Raw genomic sequence first — 21,330 nt, forward strand, 5'->3', positions numbered from 1 at the left:
CCTAAACCTATGCCCTCGAGTTCTGAATTCTTCCACCCCAGGGAAAAGACTTTGTCTATTGATCCTATCTATGCCCCTCATGATTTTGTAAACTTCTATGAGGTCACCCCTCAGCCTCTGACACTCCAGGGAAAACAGCCCTAACCTGTTCAACCTGTCCCTATAGCTCAAATCCTCCAATCCTGGCAACATCCTTGTAACTCTTTTCTGAACCTTTTAAAGTTTCACACCATCTTTCCGATTGCTGTGTCAAAATCCTGAAGAGCGTTGAGAGTGTATCTACTCCCAAAGGGCTGTAGTGATTTAGCAATAGTGGTTTGGTTTGTAATTGTGAAGGGTGTGAATAGTCTAATAATTTGCACCAAAGATAGATATCCTATCTCTAAGCCACTTGTAGTCGAATAGAAAGAATAAATTTGGTAAAAGCAAAATGTACATGACAAATGTAAAAGAATGCTGGGAATATTTGGGTTGAGCAACATCTCGTGGTGAAGCCAAGAGCTTGACGAGCATGAAAACCTTTCCAGTAGTTTGTTTGTAGAATTGTTCATACCCTTTTTCTCCGTGCCAACAGGACAAAGATCAGAAAGGGGCAAAGCTTGCTTATGTTGTACCTACCATCCCATCCAGAAGATTGGCCAGTACATCTGATATTGATGAGAGAGAAATTAGGTAAAATCCTCCTGATGAACATTGTATTACTTCAGTATGTCGTTCCTCCCCCTTTTTGTGTACTCAGCTGAGTTGGTTGCTTCACAGAGATTCTGCAAGTACCTTAGTACGTAGTGGTTCTTACACACGGCGACGCTGGGAAGAAGATCTGAAGAGGAAAGAAATCAACCATGCATCCACCAGTGAGGGGTCAGCTTCGCAAAATGCTGCTGTCACCAGTGTCGTGCCTGGTTATCAAAGGAGGTAAGTGGAAGTTCTACAGATAATTTGTAGTTGTTGATTATGAAAACAAGCTAGAGGACAGCAAAGATCACAAAGCCAGCCTGTTTGTCACTGATTTTTGACTGTTTTATTGTCCCTAAGCATTGAAGTAGGCCCATATGCATTAATGGCGAGTAAATATGGCCTTGTGTTCTGCTTGAGAAGTAGGTACTGAATGAGAACAAAAATCCAGCGCACCAGTTTTCGTCCTTGTATATTCAATATTGCATTTATACCAATGTGTTTGAGAACGATGGATGTGTTGAGATTGATGGCCTTGGGACCCTACTTTTAGCACCCTGATTGCCGCATGGTTGTTTGTTATGACTGCAGACTGGCAATGTATGGGCAATCAGACATTCTTTTGCCCTGTTGACAGGCAAGGTACTGAGCACAGGTAGTGTGTGCAAGATCAGTATTTATGCGCTGTTTCTGGGTGCAGTTTCCTTTGACTCATTTTTCCCCGTAATCCTAGCACTACCCCAACAAAGAAAAGGTAGAGAAGGAGAGACCCACATTTTATCTTTGGTGTCGGCTTCAAAGGTATCTCTCTGTTTAGTGCTGCATTTTGCATTATGCACAGAAATAATGGGTCCTTGATGATTAGTTCTTCCAATTTTCTGCAATTTTCCTGGTGCTATCTAGAAAATTAGACACTAAGATGTATAGAAGCCTGTCTCCAAAAGACAAGGAGGCGATAGCAATTCTCAAATACAAATGAGAGATTTGTTCTTGAACTTGCCTGTAATTTGATATTCATCTTTAAAAGACGAGTGCTACAGTTTACGGGTGACAAATCTGTTACTTTTGGTCGACTGTTGTGTTCATAGTATCAAAAAAGGAGCAATGATCTTCACCAACAGACCATTTTGATAACCATATTTATACACCCGGGCTTCTGAAAGAATGACTGTCATGAGACATTAGTGTTGCTAAGTGATTTGGCCCTTTAGCACATTCTGGGAGATGGACCACCATGTTGGTACCATGGACCATCCATTTTGGTTGGAGTAACAGCAAAATAGGCTATTATTTAAACGGTGAAAAATTGCAACATGCTGCTGTACAGGGGCACCTGAGTTTCTTTGTACCTGAATCTCAAAATGTTGGTTTGCACGTGCCGCAGGTAATTAAGAAGGCTAGAGGGATGGAAGTTAAAAATATTGAGGTTATTGCTACCAATGTTCAGGATGCTGTTGAGGCCACATTTGGAGTACTGTGTACAGTTGTTTTCTTCTTGATAAAGGATGTACTGGCACTGGAGGGAGTGCAGAGATGGTTCACTATGTTGATTCTGAAATTGAGAGGGTTGGCTTATGAGAGATTGAGTAGACTGGGACTATACTCATTGGAATCTACAAGAATGAGGGACAGTTGTATTGAAACAAAATTATCAATCAAATAGATAAGATAGAACAGGAAGGCTGTCCCCACTGGTGGGTGAAGCTAGAACTAGAGGGCATGGCCTCAAAATAAGGTGAAACAGATTTAAGACTGAGTTGACGAGCCTCTTCACCCAAAGGATTGTGAATCTGTGGAATTGCCTGCCCAGTGAAGCAGTTGAGGCTACCTTATTGTTTTTAAGGCAAAGATAGACTTTTGCACAATAAAAGATTTGAGGATTATGTTAGTGGGCGGTGAGTAATGCCGAGTCCACGAAAAGATCAGCCATGATCTTACTGAATGGTGGAGCAGGCTCGAGGGGTTCGATGGCCAACTCCTCATTCCTTTATCCTTGCGTTCTTGATGGAGTAATTGGACTGACTAAGGTATCACTATTGATACTGTGTACATGTACGACAAACAGACCTCTGAACACATAAATCATTGAATAAAAGTGCACGTGCATGAAATTAACTGCATGATAGAAGGCAAATGAGTGTGAAGTATGTTTTTTGGACAGGAGGATGGTTTATAGTGGAGCTAACCAGGGTTCGTGTCAGAACCCTGCTCTTGCCGCTGGACACTACTGATCTAGGTCTTAGTGTACTGACTACTATTGCAAATTTGTGGATGGTTGGAAACTGAAATATTGTGAATCAAGAGACTGTAGATTATAATGGGTGGACAAAGTCGCAGATCATATTTAAAACAGAAAAATATGAAATTATTCATATTTGTAGGAAAAATGCAGCAAGATACAAACTAAGGGCATATCTTTTAAAGGTGTTTAATGTGCCTAATCACTGAAGTTTCTGGACTAGTTGAGAGGTTAATAATGCATGGAGTGTCCAGAGCAATGTCAGTGGTTGCAAAGAGTACAAAAGCAAGAACATTTTGTTAAATTCTCAATAGGATTATTGCATCCAGTTCTGAGCACCACACTTGAGGACATAAAGGTGCAGAAAAGAACTGTTGAAAGGGCTCAAGATGTGAGTAATTTAAGGTATCTTGAAAGATTGGTGCATCTGACTTTTTTTTCCTGGAGAGGAAAATTTGATAAAGGTTTTCAAAACCATGATAGATCTGGAGAGAGCAGATAAGGAAAAACTTCAAGAATTGAGGATGAGAAAACAGATTTCTCGTAACTGGGCAAAGAAGCAATGATGACTTGAGGAAAGCCTTCTCAGACAGAGGGACAATCCTGAGAGGAAAGGGAGTGGCATGAGGTGACCACCTTCAGGCAACCAGCACCGACTGGGTGTGCTAAATGGCCTTCCTCTGCACTATAACCATTCTCTGATCCTACAATTGCAAAGTATTTTTGTCCAAAGCAATTATTGTCTTTTGCTGTCCAGTCACATCAAATGTTACAAATAGTTTTGTAGCTTGTCATTCATTTAACATCATTGCTTGCATTTTTAAGACGTTTTGGTTTGCATGTGGCATGTATTCCTGTTGCTTTTATAACTTTTTTTTCTAATTGTTTTGATGTGCTCTCTTGCTTGGTATGCATGCAGTAATTCGTACCTGCTAGCAATAGGCAGAAGTAACAGTGCCAGAGATCTCCCAACCAGCTCTTCCTCAGCCATCAGCTTGGATCCTACTAATACCAAGCCTAGGCCACCATCTTCAACTCAGTACTCATCTTACAACATCTACAAAAGGTATAACGTTGAGCTATTTGAAAAGAGCATCTCCTTAGTTTGGCTACAATGCTTTTCTCCTGTGCGCTTCATGTTCACTCTTGGTGCATGTGTGTGTGTGTCTGAATGTTAGTGCACTTTCATTGTTGTTTCGTCATATTATAATATATTCATTTTTTATATAGTATAAAATATAGGCACATTAGTTTGTGGTTAGATAACTTCATCGTTTCTCTATAAGCTTTAATGTTTAAGTCCTGTCTTCAGAAGAAAAGCCTGGAAATAAGTTTTGCCCCCACATGAAAACTGTAAAGCATGGTTAGTGTATCAGGCGTAGATCCTTCTGCTTTATTGGAGGGATTGTTGTCCGTTGGTGACTTGATTTTTTTATCCCCCACTCTTCTAACACTGAACTTTCTGAGGATTAATTTTACATTTGTGTTTTTGGGTCTGTTGTATCTGTTATAAAATTTTGTTTGTGGATGGCCATGATTTGTGTATTGGGGTGTGGGGGGGTGTGGTTTGATGTTTGCAATTTGTGGGAAAGAGGGAATTTGTTAAACTGACTTGACCTTTTGTACAAGAAGCTGCTGTGAGTCAGATATAACCTTGCCAATAATTTGTTTGGCTTGTTCTGCGTTTCCATTGCAATTTTGCATCTTAGTCATCACAGTGGTAAGTATGCTGACAGAACTGTGTCTTTATCACCTAGGCCCAGGTTATAATTCTAGCACAGCTACTGAATTGTACTCTTGCCAATTATTTTCAAAAGAAAATTGGGTTAATGATTGAAAGGAGTAAATGGGTCTGGTTGTGGGCAAACAACGGGGGACTGGGACCAAGAAAATCACCACTCAAAGAACTGTACAGAAATATTAGGATAAATGGCCTCATTCTGTGCCACATCATTCTTTGATTCTGTGAAAGTGGCTAAGGGCATTTTAGTATGCATGTAGTGGCTTCTGTCCATATGCTGTACATGTTTGATGGAGTTAGCACTGGGCTGGCTTTTAGTATTCCTAGAACATTGAATTCCTGGGAAAGGTGCTTGAAGGAAATCCAGTCAAGATTTTGTCGTAAGTATCCCAAACAAACCTCATTTTTCCATCCATTTAAATTATTGCACAGGATGTAGGGTTCCCTGTCACGAGATAATCAAAGCTCCCAGCCAGATGCTTCGCTTCCCATCATATCCTGATGTACAGTGTACCCAGGAACAGGCAAATCTGCCCCAGTGATGCTTCATATGCAGATGTTCCTTGCTACATATTCAAAGTTTCATTGCTGCCTGCTTTTATCACTATTTGCTGCAGGAGCAAACAAAAAAATTTGAACTGTTCTGGAGTGTAAACTTCAAATCTGTTGACAATTATTTAAATTAATGTGTTTTGGTCATCTGCCAACTGCCTGAACCTTCCAAACATTGAATTGTTGGCACTCTTCTGTCCAATTTTCATGTTTGAGTGACCTTTTAAAAACTTTGTCAGATCCTTCCCAAGTATTTTCTGACCTTTTCATAAACCACATGGTTGAAATAGTTATGTTCTGTCCTTATTTTAAAAAAAAAAATTTGCGTGAAACTTATTTGCCCAAATCCATTTTGATTCTTCATCTTAAAATCACTTCATGGTATGTTTGTCAAATTTCAGCTTCCTTTCCTCCTGAAATCTTTTTCTTTTGTTAAATGAACAATTTGAAGAAGAATTAATATCTACCTGACAACTTTGCTGTTTGAGATATTGGGGTTGGAAAGGTTGTGGGGCTTGCTTTTCCAGTATCATGCAAATTAGTCAGGCAGCAACATCAAGAATATGTTCCAAGGATAACTTATTACCCATAAACCTACCATTGAAAACAAAGCCTCCTATTGAAAATCAAATAGGATACGCTGGTACATTTCCATATGTGGTTTTGTTGAATGTGTTTGACTCTGAAACTTTTCCATAACTACCTCTCCCAGTCCTTATTTCTCACGGACTAACCATTGTTTACACTTGAGGTCAAATTGTTTCCCTTGTGTTATGGAAAGTTGAACTTCAGTAACTGCTCATAGTCTAAAACCTGGATACAGTGAAATTTCTTGCCAAACTTGGAAGACTGAAATCTTCAACAGAATCTACTTGCTGTGTTTAAGTTGTTCTTCCGAAACATGTATGGGCTTGGACAAGTTTTTAATTAAAATTCTCTTGAATCCTGTCTCCGTTTTGAAATGTTCCTGAAGAATAATAAATTACTCCCACTGGGACAGACTGAAACACAATAGTGCAAGCTTTTACATAAAACTTCAGATAGGCACGGTTCTTGGCTCAATTTGTTGTACAGAATTTAATATTCCATACAGCTTGAAATGTGTTTCTATGCCCCTCTGATTAAGTTAACGTGCTTCTAGAATCTTTCAAACATTGTTGATGAGTACAATTGTGCATGAATGTGTATGCATGAGAGCAGCAAGATTCTTTAAACCACCCTACCTAACAGGAAGGTGAGAGAATTTTGGAATTGCATGTTGTTTGATTTCAGTTTTTTAATTAAAATTCTCTTGAATCCTGTCTCCATTTTGTGATGGAGACTAAGTGATGTTCCACTTAGTTTTGGCTAGGGTGATTCCTTTTATGTCTATATTTATTTTTTAAAAAGTTAAAACATGGAGTATGGTATGTAGAATTTTCACCTATCATTCTGTTTTATTGGCACATTTAATTGTCAAGAAGAATTTCACTGTTACTTGAAAATAGTTCCCTTGCTTACAATCTATGTTTGACGTTATGACATGCAGCATACCTTTGATGAACCTTTGTCCTCACTTTGCTTTTTCCCTTCAGTAGTTCTTTTGGTAGAAGGAAAGAGGATTTGATCAGTCCTATTCAAAGTGCCATTTCAACCAACACCATTGCAACCATTACCTCATCAAGCAGCCTGCAGCCTGTTCCCAGGAGCACTGCATCCACGCCATCTGGCAGGTAAAGCAAATTAACTGCAGAGATTTAACAGGATGGTTTTTAGTTTTATTTTTATTCCCCTTTTATGTTGTATGTTTTCTCTCCTTTGTATGTCTTAAGGATGATGAATTTATACATGCAATTGTCATTTGTAAAGAGTCAGTATATTGAAATTTTGGCCATTGGCTGGTGTTATTTTTGCACATTGAAATTGTTGACTCAAATATTACATTCTTGTCTCTGAACCCTAATTCAGTCTTCAAGATTTGAAAATTATTTGAAGGACTGTGAATACCCTCGAGCAAAGCTGATGTTTGTGGACCCTAGATTGGCCTTCAGAAGGTGGTGAAGTTGAACCACTGTAGAGTGTAGACACACCCAAAGTGCTGTTAACAAAGAAATTCAGGGATTTTGACCCAATAATAGGAGCAAAGATTATAGTTCCAAGTCAGGATGATGTGCAATGGGAACTTGCAGGTGCTGGTGCATTTCCCATTTACTGGTTAGCCTTCTAGATTATGGTCATTGTAGGTTTGGAAGATACTGTTAAATAATCCTTAATTGCCAAAGTGCACCTTGGACCTGGGGCGCACTGGGGACCGTGTGACCGTTGAAGATGGTAACTATGGTGTTGAACAAGTCTTGAGTGGAAATAATGAGGATATAATCTAAGGTAATGTCTAGATTTTGGAGTAGTAGTTTCCTCACAAGTATAAAACAGGTGAGAAGGGATTCATGCGCTTTATTGATTATCTGTTGGAATAATTTGCATTCTGATGCTAGTAAATTACACATCCTGGTAACTCTCAGGTGTCTTTGTGACTCAATTGATATGAAATGTTTTGTATTATGTGGGTAATTAGATTATACTTGTTTCTCTTCTATTGTAGCATAATTTCTTGAAATTGAAAGTGAATTGTCACCTGATCAGTGACAGCATTATTCCAGTGCCACTCCAATCAGTGCAAGGGCTGTACTAGAATTAACTGTTCCTTAAATGTGTGCAAACATCAGATATTTCAGTCCAGGCTAGGAAGCTGAGCATATTTAAACATATTCCTAAAAGTATTATTTGTCATGTTACAGTAAAATGTTGGACAAAGATCAGTGAACCCACCTGAAGTTGAAGCTGGGTCACCATTTCAGGTGTAGGTCATTTTTTGGCACTGCTGAGAAGTCTGAAGCTGAAAAAAGAATCTTCCTAGTGTTGCTAGGTCTGTTTTTCCAGCAATTATTTGTATTTTGCAAGTTCCGTGCTCCTTTTTTCATTTGCTCCTCTCACCAGTCCAGAAAGGAAGATGATTTAATATGGCAATAACATACCAATCCTCAGCAGACTGTTAATTTGTTTTCTTTTGAAAGAATTAGACTCCTGGATGGTACCAAGATTCTAGTCAGCTAATACCTGAAAGAATTCACAGCTTGTACTTTAGACTACAGAGACAAAATTGGCTTGGAGAAATTAAAACTACTTAGACAAAGGCATTAATTGTTCTTTTTAACTTGTAAAACCAATCCTTAAGTCATACAAAATTTGTTCTAAAAAAAAATAATTTTGGCTGATTTTTAATTTCATGTTTGTTGTGCTTTGCTTATTTCTTGTTTGTGTTGCTGCTTGATATGCTGTAGTACCTCAAATCGGTTCTCGACGGGGGACAATGCAGAAAGAGACAAAGAAAATGTTCCTTCAACGGTTGCTACAACTGGCACTGTCTCTTCAACAACAGAGGTCAGGGAGAGACGCAGGTGTGTAGTCTTCCTGGTAGTGTTGATGCAGCTTTAGGAACGTGGTTCTTAATTTTATTTTAGAACCTTAAAAATCTTAAGAATTTTCAATCCAGCATGAACTTCAAAGTTAATTTCAAGAGTCCACTGTTGTGTCATGGTTCCTAAATGTGCATTGTCCAGACTTCCACCACTTTTATTCAGTTGAAGTTTTTTTTTGCTTGTTTCTTGGGGAGTGTTATAGTACATGGTGGTTAGACCACTAAATACAGCTGGTGAAAACAAATGGATTGAATAATGTTAGCAAAATTTAATAATCACGTATATAACATGCATCATAGTTGGGGTAACTATGAAGCCAGTGAAGCTCTGATATTAGATTTTAATTTAATTTTTTAGGAAAAGTATATTGAAAGGAAAAGTGCTGCTCAGAGAATACCATAATGTAATAGGTTCAGCTTGTCTATGGAAATAGAATTTGATTTGGTCTTAGGCTCAATAGCAATGGCCAGTGGCACTGTTTCATACTAACTGAGGCAAGTTAGGTGGTGATATCTGACCACTGTATAAATCAATTTTATTTGGCCACATTTGTGAATTCATGTCGGGACAGAATCCTGAATTACCATTGTATTTGTTGAAAGGTCAAGGTAATCTTGAGTCCAGGAAATAGGATCTGCTCTGAGCTTTATATGGTCATTTTTGCTGTTTCAGTTTCTTGTTAATTCCATTTTTGACATGCTCCAAAATAAAATCCTAGAAAGTCAAAGCAACCAAGCTAACTATTTCTTTAGCCCCTTTCTCAAACTCAAATTCACAAAGCACTTTACTGTTATAAGAAAATGTGCCAAACAAGTTGTACATGGCTGAGTACCACACATTACACTGGCATAATTGTCTGGTAATTGGTGATAGGAATAACTCATTAGTTTTTCCTTATTTCATTGTTGTTTTGACAAAGTTGTAGGCAGCCATTATGATGAAACATCAGAGTTTCTTGATTTTTTTCAGTTTTTTCAGAGGAAGGTATATCTGGGAGTGTAGAAGTACCTGAGGAGAATGTGTAAAGGAGTTGGAGATCCATGTGGAGTAAAAGTGAAAAACAAATTTAAGTAGTTTCCATCCAAGAATATTTGGAAATAACACAGGCATTAGCCATACTTATGAAATGAATTTTATGTCAAAGCTTATAGGTGTCACATGTTACAGCCTCAGGTAAGGAGGTTAACCCATGTGTGTTAACTACTGTAGCTGTCAATGTGGAAAGAAATTAGTAAATACTTAGTCTTAGAATGACGAGAGATTAATAAAGGACTAGGCGTGTTTGACCAATTTAGTTACCTCTTTTGCAACATTTGCAGTGTTTGACGCAAAGAATACAGTGAATATTGCATGCCTTGTTCTTCAGAAATTATTTAATTTATATTCAAGGCAATGCAAATGCCAAAGTATAGAGGTATCTAAGGGACAAATGTAAATTTCTCGGAGCAACAGAGGACGTTGTGTAAAGACCTGAATTTGCGATAATATTGATCTTCATTTTCCAACAGTCAGCAAAACCCAATTCTAGGATTGTTAGTCACATTTAGTGTCGATACAATTTAGAAATGGCTGCACTTGGCATGAACTGACTTTATAAGTGATTTTGGTATTTCTGTGAAAGCTTATGTTAAATGTTGATCAGGGCAACAGTAAATGACTCTTAATATGTATGAAATAATTTGAGAACTCAGTTAATTCTTCATTCTGGCCTGCAATGCAAATACTTTGGCATTTGTATGTTTGCAACAAAGTGCTTTGCATTTGTATTTTTAATTTGTTTGTTCAACTTGGAAAATGGACAGACTGATTAAGTCATTTCCTCAGTTTATGAACCAAGTCAATTTTTTGCCTTAATTTTTGTTTTGGTTCCCCTCTTTGAATCTCAGTCACTTGTTCCGATTGTTTTCTTAATTGCTTTTTTTCCCCCTTTTTTTCTTACCCTCTGTTTCCCCTTCTTTTTTGTTCTCTCTCCATTTTGAAAATCCAGACTACAACTTAATACTAACCAGTAATTTACTGTTTTACATTTTCACCAAAACTTAATTTTGTCCCATCAGACTGTTGGTTCCTTTCGAGATGCGGTGAGCTGGATACATGCATGTTTTTATGGCTATTAATTTTGGTTTGTGATTTTAAAGAGTTGGACTTTTAGAATGTAACCAAAAATTTAGAACTACTTCATTATCCAAAAGTTCTGATATGAAGGGAAAACAATTGGCATGCTTCCTTTTCTTTCCTTTAACTTTTCTTGTATGACTGTTGAACATTGCAATACGTTTGTGATTTGATTTGATGCTGAGGACCACCATAAAGTTGACACATTCTAAGTTATCACACTTTTTAACAGAATTAGTATTAAATATGTGAATTGAGCACTTGCAGTTTGAAGTGGAATCTGAGTGTATGCTCCATGTTAATTTCTCATCAAACATCTCGAATTGTGGGTTGGTTTTGAAAACCCAGGGTAGAAACCTTGTGCCAATAATTAGTGCTGCAATTAGCAAGGTCATAGCTTTTCTGTAGACCTCCATCTTGCCACAGTATTCTCATTTCAAATTGTTTAACATTTCAAAAATCTTAGTCATCTCTGGCTTGAATTTGCTCAATGACTAAGTATTCCCAGCTGTCTGGGATAAAGAATTCCAATGATCCTCCGTGTACAGAAAATTTTTCTCCTACCTTCTATTACTGATTTCTTTTGACCCTTGGATATCCAGCCAAGGTTCCTCCTGACGTTCTTACAGTTTCCCTTGTTGTAGTTGATGTGTTGCACCATATGGTCCCTTGAAGATTTTTGTGTATGCTCTTATCTTTAAAGGGACTGCTTATGTCTGGCCAATTTGTATCCTGTATCATGGCTTCTGGCCAATCTAAAAGTAATGTTTCAGTGACACCACGTTAATGCTTTATAATTCTAATCTATATGAGCTCATAGTATTCACATTTTCTTTAGGTCCACTCATCCCAGACCACTGAGCCTTTGCAATTTCATCAAGGCTGGTAAAACTCTCTCTAGGGAGAGAGGCCAAGCCTGTAACCAGCTATTTGTGGCTAAGATCTTTGACAATGCAGTAAGACGTCCTCCATCTGGACATTGCAATCCCTTTATTGTAAAAGATAATATAATGATTTGTTTTCCTGGTTGTTTGCTGTACTGACCCATTCCCTTTGTGATTTGTGTGCAAGGAGACTCCAGTCTTGCTGAAGGCCAACATTTCCAAGTCTTATTGTTTTAATGGAAAGACTGGAACAGCACATAATAAAATTCTTGCAGTTTTTAAAATAATTTCTAACTATTTAAATGTTCAAGGAAGGGTAATGTTTGTCCAGGACTGTTGTGTGTCTCAATGTTGAATCGTTGAAACAACGAAGGATGTTGCACATCTCACAAAAACATATATTGCAGAAAATTAATGAGCATGCCTTAAGTTGAATGCTGGTGTGTCATTTAAGCCATGTCACAGCTTGAATTACTGATATTAGGTGAAATTGAAGGCAGCATCTGGATAGTAGTGTAGCAACCATAAACTAAATATCTTCACTCTAGCTCCAAGTTGTAATTCTGAATACGTGTTTAAGATTGTGTTGTTGGAAAAGTGAACACTGAAAGTGACTGCGGAGTTTAAAGCCATTACTTTGAGAGCAACCTGCTCAGGAGATCCACTTTTATGGTAATAATAAAATACATATCTTAATGCTTCAAATTAAGAGGCAGTTGTCAGCCTTAATGTGGGTGTGCGATTTTGGTTATATAAACATGTGTTAACTTTTCAGATAGGATTTATTGTTTCAGACCTTTTCAATATTGCACTCGAGTTGTTAAACTGGTTTCACATGGTTTAGACTTGTGATATTATCCAGCTTGGATCATGAAAAAAAAAGATGTATTGTATATTACCATTCACGTGGTCAATGTTTAAAGGTGCTTTACAGAATTAATGAAATACCGAGCTAGTTTGAAGAGAACTGACAAGGTGTTCTTATGTGGTTCACATCATGGGTTTTAAGAGCCGTAAGGTGATTAATGTTCCATGTTTGGAACTTTCAAATTGCTAAAAACAATAATCAAAGGAGTAGAATGAAAGAAGATGAAATAAAGGAAGTAAGATTTGGAATATTGGAGAAAGTTTGATTGTATGTTCATGGAGCTGCTAGGTGATTTTGAGGCAGGATGGAAGAAGATTAGATTAGATTACATTACATTACAGTGTGGAAACAGGCCCTTCTGCCCAACAAGTCCACACCGACCCGCCGAAGCGCAACCCACCCATAACCCTACATTTACCCCTTACGTAACACTACGGGCAATTTAGCATGGCCAATTCACCTGACCTGCACATCTTTGGATTGTGGGAGGAAATCGGAGCACCCGGAGGAAACCCACGCAGACACGGGGAGAATGTGCAAACTCCACACAGTCAGTCGCCTGAGGCGGGAATTGAACCCGGGTCTCCGGCACTGTGAGGCAGCAGTGCTAACCACTGTGCCACCGTGCCGCCCAAGGTTGTGGAAGAATCTGTAAATAAGAATGATTGTTGGCTTAAACGTTTAAGACATGGACAATGTTTGGAAGTTATCTTGGGGATAACGTTGAGGAGCAGCAATAGGCCATATGGCCCCTTCAAGCTTTCTCTGCCTTTCAGTAAGACAGGAGCAATAGCATGATGTTGAGATGAGTGTGGAAAATAGGAGCACTCTGGAGAAATAAGTATGGTTATGAAGCCATAGATGAGTTGTACAGGCAAGGCTGCAGAACTTGAAGCAGATGATTTTGATTGGCTGCATTGAAATTTATCTCTAGACTACGTATTTCAACCTCTGAACAGCAGGGGAGGAGGACTGAGTGAGGAACTTCAATTTTTAGTCGGAACCCAGGAAATGACATCAGTTCTGTTTTAACTTTACCTTTTAAATTGGGTAGGAAATGGGGCAACACATGTTCACATACTTGAAGGTTTGGGTTAACGTTTGTTGGAAGCTCCAAACCAACAGACGACATCACTGAAAGGCTGCTTTGAAAGATTTAGAGGGACCACAGTTGAACCTTGTCACATGTGAAATCAGTCACCTGGAACCAGATAAAGTCATCCAGGAAATAGTTTATGATCATTTAACCAAGGTATCACAGAAGGCAGATGGTGGAGTGGCACTGAACAAGAATGGTGAATTTTAATCCTTCAGTGAAATTCTGTGTGCCAAAACATGGTTGAACAGTGTAGCAAAGAGCACAGGAAAATGAGACTTGGGCCGTGGTTTTGCATGAAATTTAAATATTAACTTTCTGTACAGAATTTCAACCTTTTTTTTTGGAAGCACAGTGAAATTTACTTAGAGGCTCATCATTTGACGTGCTATATTTTGAAGGATTGTGTAAAATATATATGTGGGTATTCAAAATATATAATTAGAGAAAAATCTGCTTTGTCATTGCTTCTTGGTCTTATTTTGTGAAATATTTCCAGCATATTTCAGGTCCAGTTACCCTCCTTCAGAACAGTTCTGAAGATGGTTACTGAACCCGAAATGTTAACTCTACGTCCTCTGCACAGATGCTGCCAGACCTGCTGCATTTTCCCTGCAATTGCTGTTTCTCTTTCTGATTTTCAGCATGTGCAGTTCTTTGGGTTTTTTTTAAGTGTTCACCACAATTGTTCCAGGATGATGAGATAGGGGAGCTAGGCCTGTATTGTGTAGAATTTTGAAGAATGGATTTGCTCTGAATGAGATAGATAGAGGAAAGGTGTTACCCTGTTTGTAGCGTCAGAATAAAGGAAAGCTACTTCAGAATAAGAGGATGTGATTTATTGTTTACTCAGAAGGTTGTGGTGTCTCAGGAATTCTCTTCACCATAGGTCTGTGGAAGCATAATCAATGAATCTGTTTGATGTAGAGCTTCATATTTAGAAATGCATCAGTGATATAAAGGGGTAGTGTGTGGAAAAAGGCATTGATGTGGATGATCTGCCATGATGATTTTGGGTGGCAGAACAAATTTAATGGAATGAATGGCCAATTGCAGCTCCTATGTAACTAAATGAAAAGCATAAAAATTGGTGTTTAGAAGAATTGGTCCTGGGGATGAAGGGCTTGTCATATTAAGAGCAGTTGAGGACTCTCGGTCTATACTGAATGGAGTTTAGAAGGATAAGTCTGACCTCGTTAAAGAATACTGAGAGGCCTGGATAGAGTGGTTATGGAGATGATGTTTCCACTGGGAGGAGAGACGAGAACGAGCACTAGAACCTGAGGGCTCAGCCTCAGTGAAGGGATGACCCTTTAAAACTGGGATGAGGAAGAATTTCTTCAGTCAGGGGGTGTAAACCTATGGAACTCCTTGCGCACAAGGCTATGGAGGCCAAATCATTGCATTTAAGACAGAAATAAGTAGGTTCTTGATTAGTAAGGGGGTCAAGTGTTACAGGAGAAGGCAGGAAAATGGGGTTGAGAAACATATCAGCCATGATCAAGTGGCAGAGTGGACTAATTCTCTTCCTGTATCTTATGGTTTTATGGCGTCATCGAGGTCAGATCAGATATGGGTCCCTATCTGATTCCATTCTCTGAAAGAGGCAAATTATCTTGAGGTAAAAGAGAGACTTTCATCGGCACAGAAAGCAGCATCTCTTAGTCATTTGTAAATGCTCTTGATAAGGTGGCAGTGGGTAACAGTCTTAGACCATTTGCCCATGGGTAGTGAGGGTACTCACTCAGTGCAGTTAGTAGAAATTCTGACATGTTGGCCTAATGATCCTGGGAGGATAGCATTGGTCCAAGGCAAGAACTTGTGTGCAATAAGAAAAGGTTGCCCTTTTCTATTGCAGGTGGACATTGTGTTGTATTTGTACGGAATGATTGAGTTGGCTTTTATTAGCTCAGAAGTGAAATTTGTCCAGATCTTGAATTTGGAGACAAAGATGCCTTCATAATGTGAGAAGTTGAGTGGAGCTGAGCACTATCATCATGAGTGAGTAGAAACCATGTTCCTTGTGAATTTGTTGAAGATATGTGGCCTTCGGGCATTGAGGATCTGAGATGATGGGCCCATATCTCCAGAGTCTGAGCCTCTGGATTACTACTCCAGTGACGTCACTATGCAACCATTTTTGTTCTGATATCTCATCCCACAGCCACCATGTTCACTGTTATCTTTAGTTATGGTTTAGTTAGTATTTTGCAGAAAATGTAGCACAGTTTACTGTCAAATTCATCTTCAGTTCAGAAAACAGTTGCAGAATCAACTCAAATTCGGATTTGATTAATTGTGTGTTTAAAGACAATTTCATCTGATATCAAAATATTTTGAATCTTTTGCTGATAGGACTGTAGCGTAGCGCAGAATCAAGCATTCCATTTATTACAGAAAATGTTTAGATCGAAAGTATAATCATTTGAGTCAAAATGCTCTTTTTGTGGAGCTGGTTTCTTTTCTATGCAGGCAAAAGGTTAAGGGGCCCCTGTTTTAATTCCATGTCCAAAATTGACTTGGAACATGGATATGGGGTTCTAACATGTACAGCCAGCTTTTGACCGCGTCATCAGCCATGGTAGTGCATGCCAGATATTGCAAGCTTTTCCATTTAATGCTATGTCTGTGTGTGTTTATAAATAAATCCTTTTAGATCCAGTGTAATTGTGTGTTTTCTACTTGCACCTTCTGTTGTTGTTGTGCACATACTCATATCTGTAATACAGATGGCTTTCAAGTTAACCCTTTCTTCCAGAATTAACAGTTGACTTGAGCTTAAGGGGTTAAATATGAATCTTGTTTGACTCTGAAGCTTTTAGTTTAGTTGGCATTCAAAACAGGGATATTCACTGTCTGAAAGTGTTTAGATGAATGTAATGTATTAAATAAATGCACAAGATCAGTGTCTAACCTTTGGAGCTATTGCACATCCCACAATAGTTTAAGCAGATATTCAAGTGTTTGATTTTAAAAATTGTAAGCAGTAGTGAAGTTGAAGAGAATATTTATGATTTGAGAATAAACACAAATGTGAACAATCATTTGAGAATCTGCTGACATGCAAGTTAGTAAGTTAATTAAAAATTTCTTCAAACAAATTACAAGACATGTTGTTTCCTGACTCAACTCCCTTTTAATTTTAAAGGTCATATTTAACTCCTGTTCGAGATGAAGAATCTGAGTCACAAAGAAAAGCCAGGTCGAGACAAGCAAGGCAATCAAGGAGGTCAACACAGGTAAGGTTTAGTCACCCCCTCCTTTTTCTTGAGCCATCCATCTGAAATGTTCATGTTGCTTTTGCAAGTGGCTGTAAGAGCAGGTCAGAGGCTAGGAATTCTACAGCAAGTAATGTAGTCTCTGTAAAACATGGCCCCAGCCCAGTTGAAATAAGGCATCCTGTTTGGAATCCCATCTTCCACCTTTGTTTATTTCCTCCACCACTGATGCCGAGTGACAGCATCTACAGATTGTACTGTGTCTGGTGATGATCCTGTTGGTAGTAGTTTATCCACATTTTAGCCTGAGAGCTTTGAAACCTTTGTTAACGTTCTTGGCTTTGAGCTGAATGCTCCCAGCCTCCATAGACTGTTCTCATTTTGGTCAATTTCCTCTTCACCCTCTCTAAAGATTTGACATTCTGTCGAAGTGGAGTGGTCAGAAATGACCACATCACTTCAGCTGAGGCCTCAGCAGTATTTTATAAAAATAATGTTCCTTTGGTTTAGATACTGTTATGGCATGAGGGATGTTTGATGAACTACACTGACTGAATATTGAAAAATACTGTCTTTCAGGGTGTAACACTAACAGACCTACAAGAAGCTGAGAAAACGATTGGGAGGAGTCGCTTAGACCGTCGAACTCGAGAACAGGAAGACAAAGAAAAGGAGGAGAAAGAAAAGCAAGACCGAGAAAAGCAAGAGGACAAAAATCAAGTGGAAATTCATGATGACGATCGACAACGGTTTAGTAAAAACACCGAAGAGGTATTTGGTTTTCATACCCACGCAAGTCCTTCGTTTTTCTTGTAGATCAGTAGTATGGATAGTTTCCTTCAGCTTTTTATCAGGTCCTTGAGGCACACTATTGTGCCGATCTATTTATTGTAACTCAAAAAGTGGTACACTTGTGCAAGTTAAAGACCCCATTGTTAAATGCAGCATCAGTGGCAGAAACTTCTATCTCTGCATGGTTGCGAAGTAATTTGGAAGTGTGTTGCCAAACTGTCAGTTCCAGAAGGAATGCAGAACAATTTTGTTGCTAAGCGTAAACCCTGAGGAATTAGGCATAAGGACCTAGATAAAAAAAAAATCTGTGGCAAAATGTGGTTGTCCAGGAAACTCTTTAAGAATTGTGTGGCAATTCTACAATGCATTTGTATTGCCTAGTTGGTGGAGTCTCCTGTTGACTTAGCAGTTACAAATGGAATGAAGCAAGTCGGAGTAAGGACTTTCACCTTTTGAGCATGACATTTTCTGCTCCATATTCTGGAGCATTTTGTATTAAAATCAGTAAATTTAAACATATTTAAGTTCAGTAGACTTGCTGTTATTGCTCAGACCTTTGAGTGTAGGAGTTGGGATGTTATGTTGAGATTGTTCAGGATGTTGGTGAGGCCTCTTCTGAAGTAATATGTCCAGTTCTGGTTTCTTCAGAAGGTTTTTATTAAGCTGGTGAAGGTTTGGAAGAGATTTACCAGGATGTTGCTGGGAATGGAGGGTTTCAGTTATATGGAAAGGTGAAATAGACTCAGACTTTTATCACTGGAGCACAGGTGATTGAGAGGTGACGTTAGAGGCTTATCAAATATTGAGAGGGTATAGATAGAGTTAATGTGTTTTTTTGAGAATGGGGTAATTCAAGACTTGGAGGCACGTTTTTAAGGTGAAGGGAGAAACATTTTTAAAAAAACAGACGAGGGTAATTTCTTTAACATGGTGGTTCTTGTGTAAAATGAACTTCCTGAGGACATGGTGGATGCAGGCACAGTTACAACTTTTAAAAGACATTTAGGTAAGTACACGGATAGGAAAGTTTTGGCGGGATCTGAGCCAGGAGCAAGCAGGTGGGACGAGTTTAGTTTGTGACTATGGTCTGCGTTGACTGGTTGGACTGTTTGTGCTATATGATTCTATGATTCTAACTTCTGTGCAGATGGAAAGGCTTTCAGTTCGAGGAGACTGCAAGTAATAAAGTCAGGAACAGCGATCTGAAAGCTTGTACTTCCAAGTAAACCTGTTGGATTATAACCTGGAGTTGTGATTTTTAACTTTGTACACCCCAGTCCAACACTGACACCTCCATTATAAAAAGGGAGAACTGAAGAGGACCTCGGCTGCTCAGAGAATGAGGCGAGAAAGCTACAGTTGGTTCTGATAGAATGCAGTAGATTTGTTCTCATGCAATCCTGTGTTACAGGAAAATTGTGTAATTGCAGCACCATTTAAACTAATGATGTGGAATTGCAGTATAACCAATACCTGCTTTAAAAGTTTGCGCTTTAGCAACAGTCCCCACTTCATGAATGGTGATACAGCAAATTTGTTTAACAAAACACGTGTTGTAGCAGAATGACCTGTAATTGGAAACCAGAAAATGGCAGAGGAATTGAATAAATACTTTGCATCAGTCTTCACAGGAGAAGGTACAAGAGCATTCTAAAATAAACTAAATAATCAAGGCACTAAAAGGGTGAAGGTAGAAGACCACTAGATTTCCTGGACTTGATAGGTTGCACCCTATGATTTTAAAAGAAGTAGCTGTAGAGAATTGAAGCCTGTGTACAGTCAGGGTTCAGTGAAGGGTCTCTTGCAGTTTTTGTTGCGCAGTAATAATCTAGATGTGAATGTTGGAGATATGGTCACTAACTTTATGGATCTCACAATAATGAGGAGGAAAACCTTGGACTTCAGGCCATTTACAGACGGGCTGGTCAGATGGGCAGAACTGAGGCAAATATAATTTACTTGTGAAAAGTGTGATTTTTTTTTGCGAGAACTAACAAGACAAGGAAATACCTGATGAGTGCAGACTTGGAGAACCAGGTGGACTTTACTGCTCATATTCACTGATCATTGAAGACAACAGGTCGATCTTGGTTTAAAAAGACAAATGGAGTCCTTGGCTTTATTAGCCAAGGCATTGAAAACAAGAGCAGGGACATTATGATGGACCTGTGTACATGTTTGTTAGATCACCAGAGTACAGTGTTCAGTTCTGGTCACCGCACAATTGTTGAGAGGATGTCTGTCCTATAATGTGGATTCCAGATCTGTGCGCAGTGCATCAGCTGTGGCCTAGCTAGTGTTTTATGCAGCTCTTCTGTGCTGAGCTTGTTGGGGGCAGGGCAGCCTGAAGAAAGTATCAAAGAGCATTCTGAAAGCTTCAGTAATGCCCCCCAAGACATGAGAGAATCTTGTGCGTGATCACTTTATATGCAGCTCTCATTAGCTCAGATGTCACCTCTAGTGAACCATACAGTATACATCAGTGTAGCAAGCCCAGAATTGACTCTTCAGTACTAATATACGGGATCCTTCCAAACCGCACTATGGTTATCCCTACAACTCCAAAAACTGCAGCAGTTCATGAAGCCAGTTCGCCACTGTGTTCTTCAGGGCAGTTAGGAATCAATGCTGGCCTACCCAAAGCTACATTCAGTGGAAAAAATAAAAAGATTAAAATGTGTCCAAAATGCGTCATTTTTTTTTTCCTTGGAAGTTTTTCCTGATTGGGCATCTTTGAACACATTACATTTGAAGCTTAATTTGTTGGATTCTTGGTTATGCATGGTCGTCTTTGATTAGAACTGACATAGGTATTCCAGAAAGTACCTGCTGAAGACTAATACTGGAGCCAAGCTTTACACATTGCTTAAGCTTTTCTTCAGAAAGACATGTAAGCAAGCTCAGTGTGCGTGAGCCTTGTCCCAGCCTGGCCCACAGCCTCCAGTTGGAAAAACTGCTGTCTTGTTGAAAGAATGTGGCAAAATAAAAATGAATGGACAGTGCTGAAGAGTTTGCCTGCTGAGCAATCAGCAGTCCTTTGTTCATTTCTTCTTGGCCAACTGTATATTCTCTGAATGACTGTCTTTAAGATAGGACCCTAAAGTCCGTAAAGGTCATTGATACTGATGTTTACCATTGCGCTGTTCCATCCATTGCCAGCGCGAGTGCTAAGCCAAAATTGTGAACTAGCCATATGTTTTCACATTTGGACAGTATGTTTAGCAATAACCCGTCAAGGCTTTTGAGTCTCATTCAGCTACTTTGCCTTGATACTCTGAGAGACCTTGAGTGTCTTTAGAATCTCCATGTGCAATACAATATGTGAACAAAACGCTTATTGATGAACTTGCACTTGCTTTGGTTTTTTTAAATAATACCATGTAAACCATTTGTCCCAAAATTAAGAATGAAGGAAGAGATTAATGATCGCTCTGAATGGAATATCAGTTTGTGCATCTGATTACACCCAGTGAATGGGGACTCCACCAGTTGTTTAAGATGTATGGGTCCCCAATTGCTTATACATAGATTTAATTGCACATGAAGTCTTTGGCAGCTTGACTGAACTGTTCTACGTGGTCATCTTTCCTCCTTCCACCCTCCCAACACTATTGAAGATGCTGAATGAAAGAGACTGCTTAGTGTCGAGGCTGGTTTTCATTATTGAAATGCCCCCATCCGATCAATCTTCA

The 21,330-nt window shown here is 38.9% G+C and overlaps 1 protein-coding gene across 11 annotated transcripts in view; it reads left to right on the top strand.

Moving 5' to 3' along the window:
* Nucleotides 1-21,330, top strand: part of ppp1r12a (protein phosphatase 1, regulatory subunit 12A) — a 99,632-nt gene that overhangs the window by 43,169 nt on the left and 35,133 nt on the right. For 4 of the 11 annotated variants that reach the window (XM_043708767.1, XM_043708764.1, XM_043708768.1 and 1 more), the window contains 8 exons: nt 575-672; nt 760-915; nt 3,834-3,980; nt 6,782-6,919; nt 8,528-8,644; nt 10,723-10,746; nt 16,777-16,867; nt 17,426-17,617. In XM_043708767.1, coding sequence (XP_043564702.1) covers nt 575-672; nt 760-915; nt 3,834-3,980; nt 6,782-6,919; nt 8,528-8,644; nt 10,723-10,746; nt 16,777-16,867; nt 17,426-17,617 — 963 coding nt within the window. The remainder of the gene's footprint in view (nt 1-574; nt 673-759; nt 916-3,833; nt 3,981-6,781; nt 6,920-8,527; nt 8,645-10,722; nt 10,747-16,776; nt 16,868-17,425; nt 17,618-21,330) is intronic. The other 7 variants (XM_043708773.1, XM_043708774.1, XM_043708766.1 and 4 more) reach the window with 5 other exon arrangements.

The sequence above is a fragment of the Chiloscyllium plagiosum genome, chromosome 19 (genome assembly GCF_004010195.1).
Source record: "Chiloscyllium plagiosum isolate BGI_BamShark_2017 chromosome 19, ASM401019v2, whole genome shotgun sequence".
NCBI lineage: Eukaryota > Metazoa > Chordata > Chondrichthyes > Orectolobiformes > Hemiscylliidae > Chiloscyllium > Chiloscyllium plagiosum.